Source organism: Danio rerio, chromosome 20 (assembly GCF_049306965.1).
Source record: "Danio rerio strain Tuebingen ecotype United States chromosome 20, GRCz12tu, whole genome shotgun sequence".
Taxonomy (NCBI): domain Eukaryota; kingdom Metazoa; phylum Chordata; class Actinopteri; order Cypriniformes; family Danionidae; genus Danio; species Danio rerio.
Window position 1 is genome coordinate 15,878,428 of NC_133195.1, and position 17,445 is coordinate 15,895,872.

Sequence of the window (17,445 nt, forward strand, 5' to 3'; positions counted from 1 at the left end):
CTTATGTGGTGTAACTGGTGTGCTTGAGTCTTAATCTTAAGCTTGAGTTGACCATACACTCCATAATTTTAGGGATTTTACAAATATGCTATTCCAAAGAAAATTACAACAACACAAACTTGTGTTTTTAAAACACAAACTCGCTTCTGGGTTTTTGTCTACAGTGACATCATATTTCAACAGTTTATAGCCTTTTCGACCCAATCTTGTGCCTTTCTTTTTCATGTTTACAGGAATTATGTGAAGAGTCATCAATGGCAATGATCAAATGGAGTGCAGAAACTTCCACATCAGGGAAAGAGCCAGAAAGTGAATTTAATTTCCTTCTTGATATGAGCAGAGTTTCTATCCAAAACTGCAAATATAACTTATTCATTCATTCATTCATTCATTTTCTTTTCGGCTTAGTCCCTTAATTAATCTGGGGTCGTCACAGCAGAATGAACCGCCAACTTCTGCAGCACATTTTTACGCAGCGGATGCCCTTCTAGTCGCAACTCATCTTTGGAAAACATCCACACACACTCATTCACACTCATACACTACGGCCAAATTTAGCCTACCCAATTCACCTGTACCGCATGTCTTTGGACTGTAGGGAAACCGGAGCACCCAGAGGAAACCCATGCGAACGCAGAGATAACATGCAAACTACACACAGAAACGCCAACTGACTCAGCCAAGGCTCGAACCAGCGACCAGCGTGCCTACCAGCACTACCTACTGCGTCACCAAATGTAACTTATTGCAAACAAATTAATTTCCTCTTTGACAATGACAATGCTAGATGTAGAAGGGTCAAGTGCCATTTAAGGCTGTTTGTCCTGGGCTGTTATCTCAAAAACGTTGTTGTGATAACTCTCTTTGAGTAAAATAGACCCCTTTCTATTAGGGATATCAATTTCCACAAAATCCTGTGATTCGTGATCATTTAAATTAGTGATAAATTATCCATTACTCATTAATTATCGCTCCATAAACACAACATATTAAGTTTTGTAATATTAAGCAAATCACCCAAGACTTTTTCATTTGTAGACTTTCAGTAATAATAGGGGTGTCATGGTTTCGATTTTTAATCAAAATCGATCAAAATTTATGCTCAATTTCGATTATCGAATAAAAAAAAAAGAATCGTCGATGCTGCCACGCCCCCATGTCACGTCAGCTTGGCTTGCCAAGCGGGAAATAACAGGCTTGTTGAAGTGCTTGTTAAACTGCAGAAGCAGGAGACCCGTCGACAGAACTTAAACCCTCTCCTCTTTCAATGAAGTCGCCGGTGTGTAAGCATTACGGATTTCCAGTGAGTTATGTTGACAACATTCGTGTTTTCGACAAAAAAAACACAGTTTTGCAAGTTCTGCTATGTACGTATTACTTACGGTTCGTCCGATAGACAACACCGGCATCGCGATCCTCCGCCCGCCCCCGTTGCAAATCCGCTCGCGGAAAGTACACACTCAGGCCCTGTTTACACTGTCTTTGTTTTTAAATGGCATTTAAGAACGACAACGATTTGACATCCACAGTGGCGTGTAGCATTTCTGAGCAGCCCTCCTTCCTCTCTACCTCTGAAAATGCACATCACGTGACCACACAGACACAGACGCACTCACAGCCATGCGCTCGAGACAGCAGGTCCAGGCAGTCAGAGGACTGCTTCAATCTTTCACTCACTTGTACTTAGTCATTTTAGCGCACACCTCGGATACTGTTGGCTGGTTCCTGTTGCTTGTGCGTCTTTTTTTACCGACGTCATTATAACGACACAGATCACTGCCTATTCACAAGTCCCGCAGAAAAAAGTGATTGACAGGTGGTAATTATTTGTGTATCTTGCCTTTATTCATTTACTGTATGATTTGTTTATGGGTAAAACAAAGGCCATGCAGGTCAGGTAGTTTAAACTGTTAATTAATTGGTCATTAATTAATTAATTATTCATAATTGAAAATCATATCGAATCGAGCCTTTAGAATCGAAAATGTAATCGATTCGAGGATTTGGAGGATCGTGACACCCTTAGTAATTAATAGCCTAGTCCTTATAAACAGTCCGTTTAAAAAGTACATCATTAATGAATTTGTTACTGAAGAATAAAACCAATACACAAAATGCTTTTTGCATAATTATCACTGCAAAATAAGCTAAGTGCTCATTTTATATATAAACTATAAATGTAAAAAAATAAAGAAATTAAGTAATAGAACATTATATGTAAAAAATCTAATTGTATATACAGTAGTAGGCTAGGTTAAATAAAGGTGCCTTAACACTTCTGTGAAGAACAGATTATATATGATAGGTGACACACTCAATAAACACTTGGGGCTTGATCTCAAATAGGCTACATTATTTAAGGGCATTCGATAAGACATTGATAGGGTTTGTTGATGTCAAACTTATGTTTCCTTTTTAATATTAAGATATTTCCTCTTTAATGCTACTATTATCCCTCATAACCAGTAAAATAACCAGCCATTGTATTTCATGTATTTTAAATGTAGATTTTCCTACCAGTTTGATGCAGGCAAATAAAATTTTGGCCAATCTTACATATTACTCTTTCACCTGAACTCGCTACGAGTAAGATGGAGAAAATGAAAGCACATCAGCATAGATGAAAATTCAGATGCTTAAAACATAATCTGTAAAATAACGACTTATAAACTTTGTTAGTTTTAAAGTTTGTAGCAAATATAGGTCAGATGTTTGGGATAAACCAATCACAGCAGAGCATTAATTAAATACTTCTTTTTCAGGGAGTGAAACAAATCATCCACTTCATATATTTTTCTTGAAAAATTATGTATTTTTTGTTGGTCAGTTATCTAGAAAATAAAGAATGAATAACATTTGTGGTGAAGTGTTTCAAAAGAAGTACTGCTATTCAGACCCAAAACACAAACTTTTTGGTAAATAAATAAAATAATATAAATAAAATTAAAGTGAAACACTCACAGTTTCAGGAAAGCCTATATTAAACTGTTTTCACTGTTAATAATAAAATCAGCCATTGCACTGGCCATTGTTAATTTAATTAATTTAATCAAGTAATTTGCAGGACAGGCTTTAGAAGCTATTTGGAGCACGGAACGTGTTCACAGATTACCTAGGAAGAACAAATTTGGTCTGAAGGATGAGAGAACTTAGAAACTCAATGTGAGAATGAAGAGGTTCATTGCATGTCTGGCCGTGACGCACAATTTTTTTTATTAGAGTCTACATGCACCAATTTGTGCCAGTCTGTCAGATGAAATTGCTTAAAACACCTTAAATATTTGAGAGAAACTAGTTAAAGTTTGGGTGGCGCAGTAGGTAGTGCTGTCACCTCATAGCAAGAAGGTCGCTAGTTCGAATCTCAGCTGGGTCAGTTGGCGTTTCTGTGTGGAGTTTGCATGTTCTCCCCGTGTTGGCGTGGGTTTCCTCCGGGTGCTCCGGTTTTCCCCACAGTCCAAAGACATGCGGTACAGGTGAATTGGGTAGACTAAATTGTCCATAGAGTGTGAATGGTGTCTGTGGCTGTTTCCCAAAGATGTTCTGCAGCTGGAAGCATATGAAAACATATGTTGGATAGGTTAGTGGTTCATTCCACTGTGGCAACTCCAGATTAACAAAGGGACAAAGCCCATAAGAAAATGAATGAATTAATGAGTAAAGGCAGTGATAGACAAGACAATGTTTGCTTAAGATGAAGTATTTTAAAATGCCTATGCATTAAAATAAAGGGTACAAAGTAATGAAGAAATATACCACAAATTTGGTATTTACCCTGTAAGTACAGGGAACAAGTACCCCCCCGCCCCCCGACGAGTCGACGAGTAAACATTCATAAGGTAAGTAGTGTATGAAAATATATTTTATATTGAATTGCAGATTTTAAATATATACAGTATACAATAAGGGTTCATAATTTCACTGGTTGTAAACCTTTTATAAATTAAACACCCCATATAAAACCAAAGCACTGAATAAGAGTAATAATGTACTTACACAGGTGCATGTACATTTTCAGGTTGCCTTAGGTTGTCACCACCCTTGCATAATTCTTTATATGTACACTGTTAAAAATTGTCCCGTTAAAAAACAGTAAAATACTGGCAGCTGCAGTTGCCAGCAATGTACTGTTATTTTACAGTATGTTGCTGTAAAAATACATGGACTACATCGATATACACAATACTCAAGTGAACTCATTTTGCTCACTGAAAGCAACTGCCTCAAATTGGTCAGCTGCTGTATGAGTTTATGAAGTGTTGTGCTATATGTGATTAGAAGCATACTTACAATGATAACTTATTTTAGTTAATTAGAAATTTCAGTTTAACTCAAATGTCTTAAAGTTCACATGAGCACACATACATGTAAAGCTGGAATTAACACAGATTCTTACTGCATCAGCAACTAAACAGCCACTGTCTTTAAATAAAGAAACATGCAGAATAACATCAGCAGTTCATTGTTCATCTTTAATTCATACACTGGCTCTACTCTCCTCCACAACGGTGACACACAGAAGAAATTAGCTTCAGGTTTTACAGTAAAATACTGTTTTTTCCTTGATTTAACGATAAACTACTGGCAGCTGTGGTTGCCAGCAACCTACTGTGTTTTTACAGTCTACCTCCATAGTTTAAATTAACATTATATTACTGTTAAATATAAATCAAAGGCGGCAACACCAAGGCTCCAAAAATACAAATTTATTAAATTAAAAAGGCTGACACAGAGCATGTAACGTTTCGAGCCGCCGGCTCTTCATCAGACAATGTTTATCACAATCAGGTGCTTCTTTTTATACACTTCCGGATCACATAATCTCCTCTCGCATATATGCCAACATATACATACATGCATGTGTATGTAGGGGTTTGGTTAAAAGGTTTTTTGGCTATATTTTGTTGTATAGTCTGGTTTATCAGGGTATATATATATATATATATATATATATATTCCTTATTTATTTATTTTTCTTTATTATAATTTGTGATGTAATGTTATAGTTTATTGATGTATTTATATATATTTTTTGTAATTTGATTATAATATCAGCTATAGACTATATGTGAATGTGTATACGTATTCATGTGTATGTATATGTATATATGAACGATTGTATATGTATACATATGCATGTATGTATATGTTGGCATATATGCGAGAGGAGATCATGTGATCTGGAAGTGTATAAAAAAAAGCACCTGATTGTGATAAACATTGTCTGATGAAGAGCCGGCGGCTCGAAACGTTACACGCTCTGTGTCAGCCTTTTTAATTTAATAAATTTGTATTTTTGGAGCCTTGGTGTTGCCGTCTTTGATTTACATTTAATTTGCACTTTCTGCGGTTTTGGCTGAGCACCCAATTAAGAGAGATGTGCGTGCTTTTGTACAGTTTTAACATTATATTACTGTTAAAATACATTTTTACACTGTTTTTAACTTTCACACCTTTAAACCCCAGAGCATATGCTTCAGTTTTATTTAAGTGTCCACACTACTGAGTGTTCAAGAAACATGTAGCAAAGTTGAAGTAAATTAATTAATTAAATGACTAATTAAATGGTAATTGAGGATTAGCGATGAACAAATGAAGAAATACTGAAGGGGAAAAAAATAAGAAAAAAACTTTAGTCACAGCTTTGTAATGAAATAACCTGAAGGTCAACAAATGATTAAATCATTTAAATTATCAGTAGATGAATAAACAACTCTACAAACATCATCACCAGCTACACTTATTACTGAAACGTTTATTTTTGTATAACATCTACTACAGTTCTTCTTGAGAGAAAGGTTAACATTTTACGTCACCATCATGGAGAACGGAGTTTGCTTTAGTTGGGCTCTTAGTCCTGACATTTTTATCAATAATATATATTGACTGCTGCAATAGTTAAGAACTTTGTTTAAAAAGCTCTTTTGATGTAGCAAGCCAGCTAAAAACCTTTATAAAATCTGGTGATGTTCATGTTGCTATTAAAAAGGCAGAATCTGTTCTAATTTAATATAATTTAATTAACTGCTACTATTTAAGGTTTAATCTATTGTTTCATATAATATGCCTAAATATGGCATCGAATTCAGGAAGTTTTTAAGAGTATCTTGGACAAAAACACTGCTCTTTGGTGTAAGTTGCACTCAATCTGACATCAATAATCAGCGTATGAACCTCAATGGTGACAAGTAACAAATTTAACAGTTTGACTCACAAACAGGCTGAAAGTCTAAACAAACAAAAGCAGAAAAAGACGCAAATAAAGAAAACTGTGAGAACATTATACTACATTTATTCATGCTGCAATGCATGCTGGGATATTTGTACTGTGCCAGACCCAGAATGCATTGCAGCATGAAACATTTGAATTGTTACCATTGTTGAGGTACAAGGTCGGATTCATGAGGTCTGAGTGTGTCTTTGTCTTAAGTGAAATGTTTTTGTATGTTATTTCTTAACTGTAAAGCAGGGGTCACCAATCTCAGTCCTGGAGGGCTGGTTTCTCTGCAGGGTTTAGCTCCAACTTGCCTCAACACACCTACCTGGATGTTTCAAATATATATCTAGTAAGATCTTGATTAGCTTGTTCAGGTGTGTTTGATTAGGGTTGGAGCTAATATCTGCTGGACACCGCCCCTCCAAGAACAAGTTTGGTGACCACTGGTGGAAAGTAATACGTAGGTATATTTTCTGTTTCCACTTATTAATTAAATTAATATCTTCAACTAAGCATAAAAACTATTGCATGAGGCCCTTTATCTAGACCTTTACCAAAACATTTATCAGAACAAATTTCAAACCAGTTGATTTATCTCTCTTATTGACTTGTCAACTTTATTGCTAATATAAAAGTGTTTTGTAAACTCTGTATTACAGCAGTTGGAGAGTCTAAAATAATGAGTTCAAGGGTGTAGAGCCCAACTAATCCAGCCCCTTACTCCATTTCGTTGACACAAAAAATAATAATAAGTGTGTCTGCTGTTTGTAGAGTTGTTTAATGATCCTCTGTTGGGACTGAAGGTTTTTTATTTTACTTGATTTGATTTAACGCTGTAACTGAAGTCACTGTTTGTGTTTCATGTTTCTCTTTCCTTCAATGTTTGTGATTATTAACAGCAGGTGTTCATCAGTGTCTGAATTCACTTATTAGTTTTCATTAACTCTGTCAGGTGAACTATATTAGTGAACTAGAGTATGGAATAGTGAACAAAGGCACAAAGTGTGATTTCAAACACAGACTTCTAGAATGCACTTTTTTTGCACATTTTTAATAGAATATTACTGTTTTAGTGAACAAAATTTTTTTTACAATAAAATTTGACAGTTTTTTAACAACAATTTTTTACATTGTATACAATACTTGAAGAAAAGTACATTGTAAACATAATATACGTTTTTTGCATGTTAAATATATTATTGTTCCCCTCATATTACGTAAACATTATGGTTTGTTCCTTTTCAATTTAAAGAAAAGTACACCATTATTTTGTTGTACTTACACGGTACTTTTCATGTTGAATATCTGGTTGTTACCCCCTTTTTACCCAAGCATTACAGTTTGTTTCCTTATACCTACGAAAACGTTTTTTATACCTACACTGTACGTACAGAAAAGTACACCGTTATTTCATTGTACTTATGCTGTAATTTTCGTGTTGAATATCTGGTTGTTACCCCCTTATTACCCAAGCATTATAGTTTGTTTCCTTATATCTACAAATACGTTCATTATACTTTTACAATACGTACAGAAAAGTACACTGTTATTTCACTGTACTTACGTGGTACTTTGCTTGTTGTAAAAGAAAGCGTTATCAAAGTTTCTGTAGATGAATCCATTAACACTAACATGGCAAAATGTGCTTTTTATTTCTGAGTTAAATTAACATTATAAAGTACCAGGGCTGTTGAAAAAAATCATTTTACAGACAAATACTTGCCCAACTAATAATTAGTGTTTTTGCAAATAAAAATGAATTGTTTTGGATTTATAAAATATTTTTGTTTAACTTGTTTATGCAGTGCACAGGAAAAGTGATCAAGCTTGACACTGTTTACTATTCTCTTTAAATTTTCTAAGAGAAATATATTAGTATGTGCTTTAATTCATATGTGTTAGCCTATGTGAATCAGTTATATCTTATGTTCAAGCTGTAATTTGCGCATGTAAAACTGAACGTCTTAAAGCAGATTGTTTTTTTTATTATTGACAGTTATAAATTCTAATTTAAATGAATGAATAAGTAATATTTTTCGGTTAAGTCTCATTGTTCTTGTTTAACAAAGGTTAGTGAGGTCATTTTGCAGCACATCACAGAGACAAAAGATGCCAATGGCACACTCTTATGAACATGTGAATGGACATGTTATAGTTAGGTGCTTAAAGTCTGTTAAAAACTGTAAACTGCTGATACATTTTCAATGTACTTGAGCTTTTCAGACTTTACCTTACTAATTGCTTCACAAACAGCTGAAATGGTTTATTTTTATTGGCTATCATCATCATCATCAAACGTTTTCCACAATGTTAGGTTAACAGTGTTTAGTAACTTACAAATATCTGATCCAAAAGGTTTCTTATTTTAAAGAAATATGACTGATTGTGACTTAATCTGCTTTCCTATTGGTTTCATGAACTGGTTTGTGCATTGTGTCACAACGTGATTGAAACATTTACTGTTATTGGCTTTCGTCTGACTCAAAGTAAATCAAAAGCATCTGTATTCATCCTGTAATGTCTAGGTTTTGAATAGAATTTTTGGGCTTATGCTAATTGGGTATAATATATTTCAGGCTTTTTCTAAATAGTCATAATTAATTTTTAAAATGATTCTAGTGAAGATAAGCAGTTTTATAAAATTTTGTATGTTTGTTTGACAGTCCACAACAAGATCCTTAAACAAGATCAAACAAGCTTGGCACAGAAGAGGTCAGTATGTGTAAGTCATGGCTGAAATGTTGCATGTGCTTAGCCATCGTACAAATCTATGTCTAAGATTCATAAGGCTGTGACTGCATCAATCTCTAAATAAATCTTGTGCAACCTTCAGGGTGCTAATTATTTACACTATAGGTATTATAGCCAGTAATTATCTTTGATAGTATTCCAGGATTTGAACTTTTCTGCGGGGGAAGTTAACAACAATGTGATGTTTTTTTTATAGACGCATATGAGGAAGCTCCACTCAAACATCCACAAGCAACTGTAATGTCTGATTTGCAGACAGATGAGGAAGATGATCTCCCGTCATACACCTAAAGAAAGAACAGGTTTGTTTGCAATTATTTTAAACATACTGTCAACATTATTTCATTAATCTATTACAACCTGGGAGTTTTGCCCTGCACTATACTAAAATTATGTTTTGTTTTGTAAATGTATCTGATCATGGTACATATGGCACAACTATAGAAAAATTATTTTAACAAAGAGGCTGGAGAAAAAGCACATATGAAGATTTCAGAAATCGATGCAGACCACCATCAAGATGCACAGATACTGTACATTCCAGTATGCCTATGAACATTTACAGTCCTTGTTCCAGTGCAGTTGGAGATCAAGATAGAACTTGTTGCAACTCGTCATGTGTTTTTAGGAATGCAAGACATCGCTTAACTTGTAAAGGTTTAATGCAGCTTGAAAGTAAAGCTCAACTAGAGAATATCGGCAGTATCTAACCCACTGTAGTATTTACATATACATACATCATACAAGTTGTATGAGAATAAGCTACTGGTTAATTTATACTAAGTCCTTATTTTTCTTTTTTAGCACGACTGACTGAAGTTTTAAAATCATGCGACATCAAAAAGGAGCAGCTGGGCCTGATTCTCAAAAACCAGCAAAACCAAAACAAACATGATGAAATTTCAGATGTAAACACTAGGGATGTATCGGTATCAGAATTTCACGGTACGATAATACCTCGGTATGAATGGCACGGTACAGTATTTATTGAATAATTTACAGGAAAAACAAAACTAATGAAAAGACTTTAAAAAGTGCCAAAAGTGTTTATTTACCTTAGCACTGAACATATCAATGACATACAAATTAGCCATCTATCTGTAAGTTTCGAAACAGGAACTTCAATTTTTCAATTTTAATAACAAAAAACTATTAAAACATATAATAAAATAAAGTTTCAATTTAGTATTGTTGAAAACTCATCACATTCAACATTTAATCACTCAGATGGAGATGTTTTTTTTAAGGAAAATTATCATATAACTATAATCTAGTCCCCTGCAACAGAAAAAAAACCCTCTCATTTGGGACTGAGGTTTCTGGGACAGAGAGATATAATTTAGCCATGGTTGACAGCAATGAGTAACGTTGTGCATTGTCTTTCCACCACTTGAGAGGACAAGCCATGAGTGAGATAGAGGTCTCTTTGCGGTACAAGTCAATGTCTGCATCAATCTAACAAGTGTACTTTGTTTTGCAGTTCCCATGACTGTTTTTAGTCATAGTCGTATCATTGGGTGACATTTTTCACCACAGTCTGGCAGTGCCTGCATATTGTTTTTTTCTTTGTCTGTTACCTTTTCTTCTTTTTCGTATCTTTTTAGAAAGAAACCGAAAGGCTTCCACACATCCGATTTAAAACCCACTTTAGGTTCGATCATTTCCAGCTCTTCCCCCCCAACCCCCCCCCCCCCCCCCCCTCCCCCCCACTAGCAACACACTCCATTTCCCCATTACAGAATCTGTAGTGACAACAGACCGCAAAGAATGATGGGAATTGTAGTTCCCGCTACCTCCTGTTCGATTCATTCGCCTAAGCAAACTTTTCTCATAAATATAGTTTTATTGAGTCATGCGCCTACGGTAAAATTGAAAAAAATTACTATTGCGGTATGACGGTATTTTTAATATTGTTACATCCCTAGTAAACACATTTGACCATCCTTTGTTCAATTTCATTTCAAATTAACTAAAGGAGCAGCCCGAACAAATTAAGAAATTGGTAAGTTCAAGCTTTCGCTTATTTCAAAGTGTTTTAAGTTTTTTTTTTACTTTTTTTTTTTTTGCACCGTAGGTAGCCTACTTTTTAATCATTGGCGTGCACTTCCCACTGTATTAGTCAGTAAGTTGGTTTTAAATATACATTCCAATACAATTAGGGGCTGTTCCATCTGTGTATTTCTTTGAATCATTAACGTAATATAGTAAAAATTATAAATATAAAATTGCACAAGACATATATAAAGATAGCTATATATATAATCATCTCACTCATGTCTTGCGGTTTGTGCAATTTTTTCAGCTCAAGTTTATTTAAAAATTAAGTTTAAGTCTTTATACGTACAGTATGAGCCAAATGCCAGTGAACCGCACCCCCGCGGAGCAGCCAGTATTTCTGGTTGTGTCAACCCAACATCGGCCGGACAGCATTTCCAATCATATGCCGACGTTGTGGCGACATTGCCAACACTCATCGCGTGACATCGGGCCGATGGAAATTGTATGTGTGCTGTCTGGTAATGGCCAAAAATAACAATTTTAACTATGCAAACTCTGATTTAGCTGGACACCTATTCCTCCATATATCACACCAATTAGATGCAAACTAGATGTATGATTTGCAATGTAAGGAAAACATACATGTAAGAAAAACAGTCTATGTTGTGGTGTATGCAGTCCAAAAACTGAGTGCTGCAGTCTCTCAAAACTTAAAAGTTTGGTTAACAGTATAATAACTACCATTCATTCCTTTTCTTGTCAGCTTAGTCCCTTTATTAATCTGGGGTCGCCACAGCGGAATGAACTTATCCAGCACGTTTTTTACGCAGCGGATGCCCTTCCAGCCGCAACCCATCTCTGGAAAACATCAGAGGTAAAGTGAGGGATCAATGTTTCAGCAGCAATAAAAACACCAGCCATTTTGAACCATGGACATTTTATTGTGTTTCTCCTCAGAGGGTCAGTCTGGTGGCTGAGCCCGTCTCTTACAGGAATGAGAAGTGTTTTTGACTAACATCTCTCTCACACATCTACCCACAGCACATACACACCTTAGTAATCTATCACAAACCGGTTAATGTGATGCATATATGAACACCCTGGGTGACAATTACACATGGTTATGGTGATCCACTCACATCAACATCTAATGTGTGTGTGTTTTTAAAGTTACAGTTAGTGTGGCATGGACATCACGATTAGTTTGGCATGGCATCAGGGGAACTAGGAGAGCAGGCAGGAACCTGTGCGCTCTGGACTCTCTGTCTTTCTCGTTCTCTCTCCAGGCAGATCAGCAAGCACTAGTGACAATCACAATTACAACTGCAAAACAGCCACAGGTTACAGGCAAGATCAGTCAGAGGAAGACTCTGGTCAGATGTGTGGCGTTTCTGTTTACCTACACTGTTTCACTGGTAGAATTTGATCTCGGCGTCCACACAGTCGAAGAACAGATCCCCAAGCTCCTGGCCCTGAACCTCGCCTCTCAGCATGGCCTCGATCTCCTCCAGACACTGGGACTCAAGGTACCTCATAGTGTCCTGTAGAGAGACTCCAGCATCCTGACAGACAGCAATAAATCATTTATAATTTTAATCAGCAGCTCTGTAGGTCAGGTGGGGGTACTTTTAGCTTAGCTTAGCATAAATCATTGAATTGGATTAGACCATTAGCATCTAACTAAAAAAATATTCAATTTTTGATATTTTACCTATTTACCTGCTTGTTAGTTCGTTTCTGGGTTCAAGCCGCTACTCGTTTGAATTGCGGAAATATTTGTTTCTGATCACTTTTTAGTCATAACACACATTACAGTGAATTTGATATAAAATCAAGGTGTACACATCAGTCTCTGCACTCACTGCATCACAAATTTATCAAAACAATTTATCAAAAATGAGTCACTTTCTGGCCATCTGATATTAGGCATGAATATATATATATACAGCGATCGTGATTTTATGAAGTATTACATCACTTTGGAAATGTATATTATTACCATTTGATGAGTTTCCTCATACAATCGGAGAGCTAGACTCTTCTGTAGTTAAAATGTATGCAGCACAATATTACTTGCCATTATGTAGCTGGGGACCAGTTTTAGGTGCTGGATAATATAATTGAATCAAAGTTCCTCGATTATTATGTACTATGCCAGAATGAGAGTATAGTCCCTAGACATATAGGCCTAGAAAATAGCAACTTTTAATTTTACATTATGTGACTTCAGTAGCGTCAAGCTTTAAATAGAAAAATTATTGAAACTCTTTGGTCATTACTCAGCGAGATGCAAATGGTCTAATCCGATTTAATAATTTATGCTAAGCTAAGCTAAAAGTGCCAACACCAGACCTGGAGATCTGTTGAATGGATTCATAAATGTTAAAACTCAACTGTGTAAACGTTTGCAAAATAAGCCTATTTTACAATAAATAAAGCATCAAGTGAATCTCCACAGTTCACTGAAGAATGAACATTAGATAGTTGTTTATTCACTCTCAGACCATCCAGGTAATGTTTAGCTGAAACCATGGTCCTTAGGGATTATATAAATGTAAATATTTTTATATTTAACAGACCGTATATTCTGCCCCCTACCCCTAAACACAACCCTCACAACTGCAAAATAAACATTGTGCCGTTTTATATATTCAAAATATTTTATTCTGTATGATTTCTGAGCCATTTCTTCCTGAGACCAAAATCCACACAACGTCAAAATTTACTGGTATTACTATACTTGTGGGGACACGTGCAAACACACACTAACACAAGCACACAAACATGCAAACACCGCACTAAACTGAATGCTCAGTAAAAGTTAGGTGTTAGTTTACCCAAGAATGAACATTGGATAATCATTTATTAACTCTCAGATCATCCTGTGTGATATTTTTTCTTTCTTCAGTAGAGCATTAACGGTTTTCAGCTGAAGTCATAGTTCTTAGTGACTTATAAAATGCAAGTCAGTGACTGTTGGTACTTTGAGGGTAGAAAAAGAAGATATACAGCCAAAATAAAATGAATACTCATGGCTCCTGATGGTTCTTCAGATCTTGTGAAGCAAATTTATTATTAGCAGATTTTTTTTATCTTTAATCTAAAGGCTCTGAAAATTTTAGCACAGGAGCAGGTATAAAACTAGCACATGAACTGGTGCTGTTTGTTTTGCTCAGATTGCAAAGACTAGAAAAATGAAACACATTTTACAAGTCATCTAGAGTTAAACAGTTGAGGTTTAGCATTTTTGAATCCATTCAGCCGATCTCTGGGTCCGGCAGGAACGCTTAGCTTAACATAAATCAATAAATCAGATTAAATAAATAAAAATCATAAAGTGTTACGATAACTTTTCTTATTAAAAGTGGTCTCTTCTGTAGTTATGTACTAAGACTAACAGAAAATGAAAGTTGCTATTTTCTAGGTCAATTTGTCAGGGACATTTACTTTATTATTCCCCTTCGGGTGGGGAACTCCAATGCTATTGGTGGATTTGATCTTAGAAAATCCACGAATGGGAGGATTCGGTTCAGAAGCCACTTGTCTGAAAGAGTATGAAACAGGCCAATGAATTGGCAGCGTAAGCTTGCGCACGTGTGCTTCATTGCCAATTATCTCCGCATATAAGCACAGGTGGAGCAAGCATTCGCTATACTTTTCGCTTCAGAGACTTTCTGATCGATGATGGTTCCTCTTGCTGACTACAGCGATATTTGAGCGAACGAGTGTCTCCCGGTCCAGAGTGGGTATACGCGGCGAGAGACGGTCGAGCTGGGATTCTCCCTTGCCTGGCGTTCTTTTCAGCACTTTTCCGTTTCCCCAGATGTGACAGCACGAACCCTGCCAGTTGCTCTGTGTGCTTCGCCAATGGCGCACGAGCGCTGGGGGGGTCGGTCTTCTTTCCCCCAACCCTCGTGCCCCCTCTCCGGAGTTAGGGTGTGGAGCCAGAGCGAATCGCTCTTCCGCAGGACCCTCGCGCTTCCTGGATCAGCACACCCACTCCGCACTGCCCCACCGCTGGTACGTCCGCGAATGTAGCGATGAGTCCCTTAGCGAGGGCTCTGCCCTTTGCGGTGGCTCATACGCACAATTAGACTCAGTTATGCGATCCAGTTCGCGAAATGGCCCCCCAAGTTCACGGGTGTGTATTTCACCAGGGTCAGCCCCCTGTCCGCCCCTGTCTTGCAAGAGGAGATTGCTGCCCTCCTGGCGAAGAGTGCAATTGAGTCGTTCCCTCCAGCTGAGATGGAGAGCGGGTTTTACAGCCCGTACTTCATCGTACCCAAAAAGAGCGGTGGGTCACGCCCAATCCTAGATCTGCGCATTTTGAACCGCTGTCTGCACAGGCTGCCGTTCAGAATACTCACGCAGAGGCGCATTCTCCAATGCGTTCGTCCTTTGGATTGGTTTGCAGCCATAGACTTGAAGGACGCGTACTTCCTTGTCTCCATTCTCCCACGCCACCGTCGGTTTCTGCGGTTTGCGTTCGAAGGTCGAGCGTGGCAATACAAGGTCCTCCCCTTCGGGCTCTCTCTGTCTCTGCGGGTCTTCACCACACTTGCGGAGGGTGCCTTAGCGCCCCTTCGGCTCGCGGGCATCCGTATACTCAATTATCTCGACGACTGGCTGATTTTAGCCCACTCGTGGGAGCAATTGATTATGCACAGAGACAAGGTACTCCGGCACCTCCACCTGTTGGGGCTTCAGGTCAACCGAGAAAAGAGCAAACTCGCCCCTGTGCAGAGGATCTCTTTTCTCGGAATGGAGCAGGACTCGGTCACCATGATAGCGCGCCTTTCTGGAAAGCGTGCTCGCCTGTTGCTGAACTGTCTGAGAGAGCTCCACAGCAAAGTAGTAGTCCCACAGAAATATTTTCAGAGGCTTCTGGGGCATATGGTATCCGCAGACGCCATCACGCCGCTCAGATTACTCCATATAAGACCACTCCAGCACTAGCTTCGCGATCGAGTCCCTAGACGCGCATGGCACGCGGGCACCCACCGAGTCTGTCACTGCGCTGTGTCGCCGCGCCCTCAACCCTTGGAACGACCCCTCGTTCTTACAGGCCGGTGTGCCTCTAGGACAGGCGCCCAGTCATGTTGTTGTTTCAACAGATGCTTCCAACACAGGCTGGGGGGCCGCGTGTTGCGGGCATGCAGCTGCGGGCCTGTGGAAGGGTGCCCAGTTGCATTGGCATATCAATTGCCTAGAGCTGTTGGCAGTGTTCCTCGCTCTCCACCGTTTTTTTCCGGTGCTGGAGCAGCAACACGTGCTGGTCAGGACGGACAGTATCAACCGTATGGGGGGTATGTCTCAGCTCGCCCGCCGTCTGCTCCTCTGGAGTCACTCGCGGCTGAAATCGCTGCGCGCCATTCATGTTCCAGACAAGCTCAACCGTGCAGCCGATGTGCTCTCACGGCAGCAGATAGGCTTCGGAGAATGGAGACTCCACCCAGAGTCTGTTCAGCTGATATGGGCGCAATTCGGGGAGGCCCAGATCGATCTGTTTGCTTCCCCCGAGAACGCTCATTACAAGTTGTTCTTTTTCCCTGACCGAGGGCTCTCTCACCACAGATGCACTGGCCCACAGCTGGCCTCGGGGCATGCGCAAGTATGCGTTCCCCCCAGTGAGCCTGCTTGCGCAGTTACTGTGCAAGGTCAGGGAGGACGAGGAACAGGTTCTGCTAGTTGCGCCCCTCTGGCCCAACCGGACCTGGATATCAGAGCTTTCCCTCCTCGCGACGGCCCTCCTCTGGCAGATCCCTTTGAGAGAGGACCTACTCTCTCAGGGACAAGGCACCATCTGGCACCCTCGCCCCGATCTTTGGAACCTCCACGTGTGGTCCTTAGACGCGAGGAAGACTTAGGTAACCTACTGACTGCGGTGGTTAATGCCATCACCCAGGCTGGAGCCCCCTCCACGAGGCGCGCCCCGATCTTTGGAACCTCCACGTGTGATCCTTAGACGCGAGGAAGACTTAGGTAACCTACCGACTGCGGTGGTTAATGCCATCACCCAGGCTGGAGCCCCCTCCACGAGGCGCGCCTACGCCCTGAAGTGGAGTCTATTCACTGAATGGTGCGTCTCTCGCAGAGAAGACCCCCGAAACTGCCAGATGTCAATGTTGTGCTCTCTTTCCTTCAAGAGAAGCTGGAGAGCAGGCTGTCGCCCTCCACTCTGAAGGTTTACGTGGCTGCCATCTACACTTATCATGAAGTGGTAGCTGGCAGCACCGTGGGAAAGCATAACCTCATCATCCGGTCCTCAGAGGTGCTAGGTGAATTAATCCACCCCGCCCCCCTTTCATGCCCTCTTGGAATCTCGTCCTCGTTCTCACGAGCTTGCGTACAGATCCCTTTGAGCCACTCGAATCAGTATCTTTAAGATTTCTGTCCCTGAAGACAGCTCTGCTGGTCGCGTTGGCCTCCATCAAGAGGGTCGGGGACCTGGAGGCATTTTCGGTCAGTGACTCGTGCCTGGA

At 39.1% G+C, this 17,445-nt stretch overlaps 1 protein-coding gene and 1 long non-coding RNA gene across 5 annotated transcripts in view; one reads left to right on the plus strand and one right to left on the minus strand.

Moving 5' to 3' along the window:
* Positions 1-6,402: 6,402 nt before the first annotated feature.
* On the plus strand, positions 6,403-12,489 carry LOC141379267 (uncharacterized). Its single transcript, XR_012395781.1, has 3 exons — positions 6,403-8,926; positions 9,162-9,267; positions 11,727-12,489. It is a non-coding gene; the product is annotated as an uncharacterized lncRNA (long non-coding RNA).
* Positions 11,884-17,445, minus strand: part of scrn2 (secernin 2) — a 45,502-nt gene continuing 39,940 nt past the window's right edge. For 2 of the 4 annotated variants that reach the window (XM_005160433.3, XM_073932709.1), the window contains exons 8-9: positions 12,367-12,525; positions 11,884-12,286 (exon numbers count right to left, since the gene is read on the minus strand). In XM_005160433.3, coding sequence (XP_005160490.1) covers positions 12,373-12,525 — 153 coding nt within the window. In that variant the 3' untranslated portion in view covers positions 11,884-12,286; positions 12,367-12,372. Of the gene's footprint in view, positions 12,526-17,445 lie in introns of all 4 variants that reach the window. The other 2 variants (XM_005160434.3, NM_001030116.1) reach the window with 2 other exon arrangements.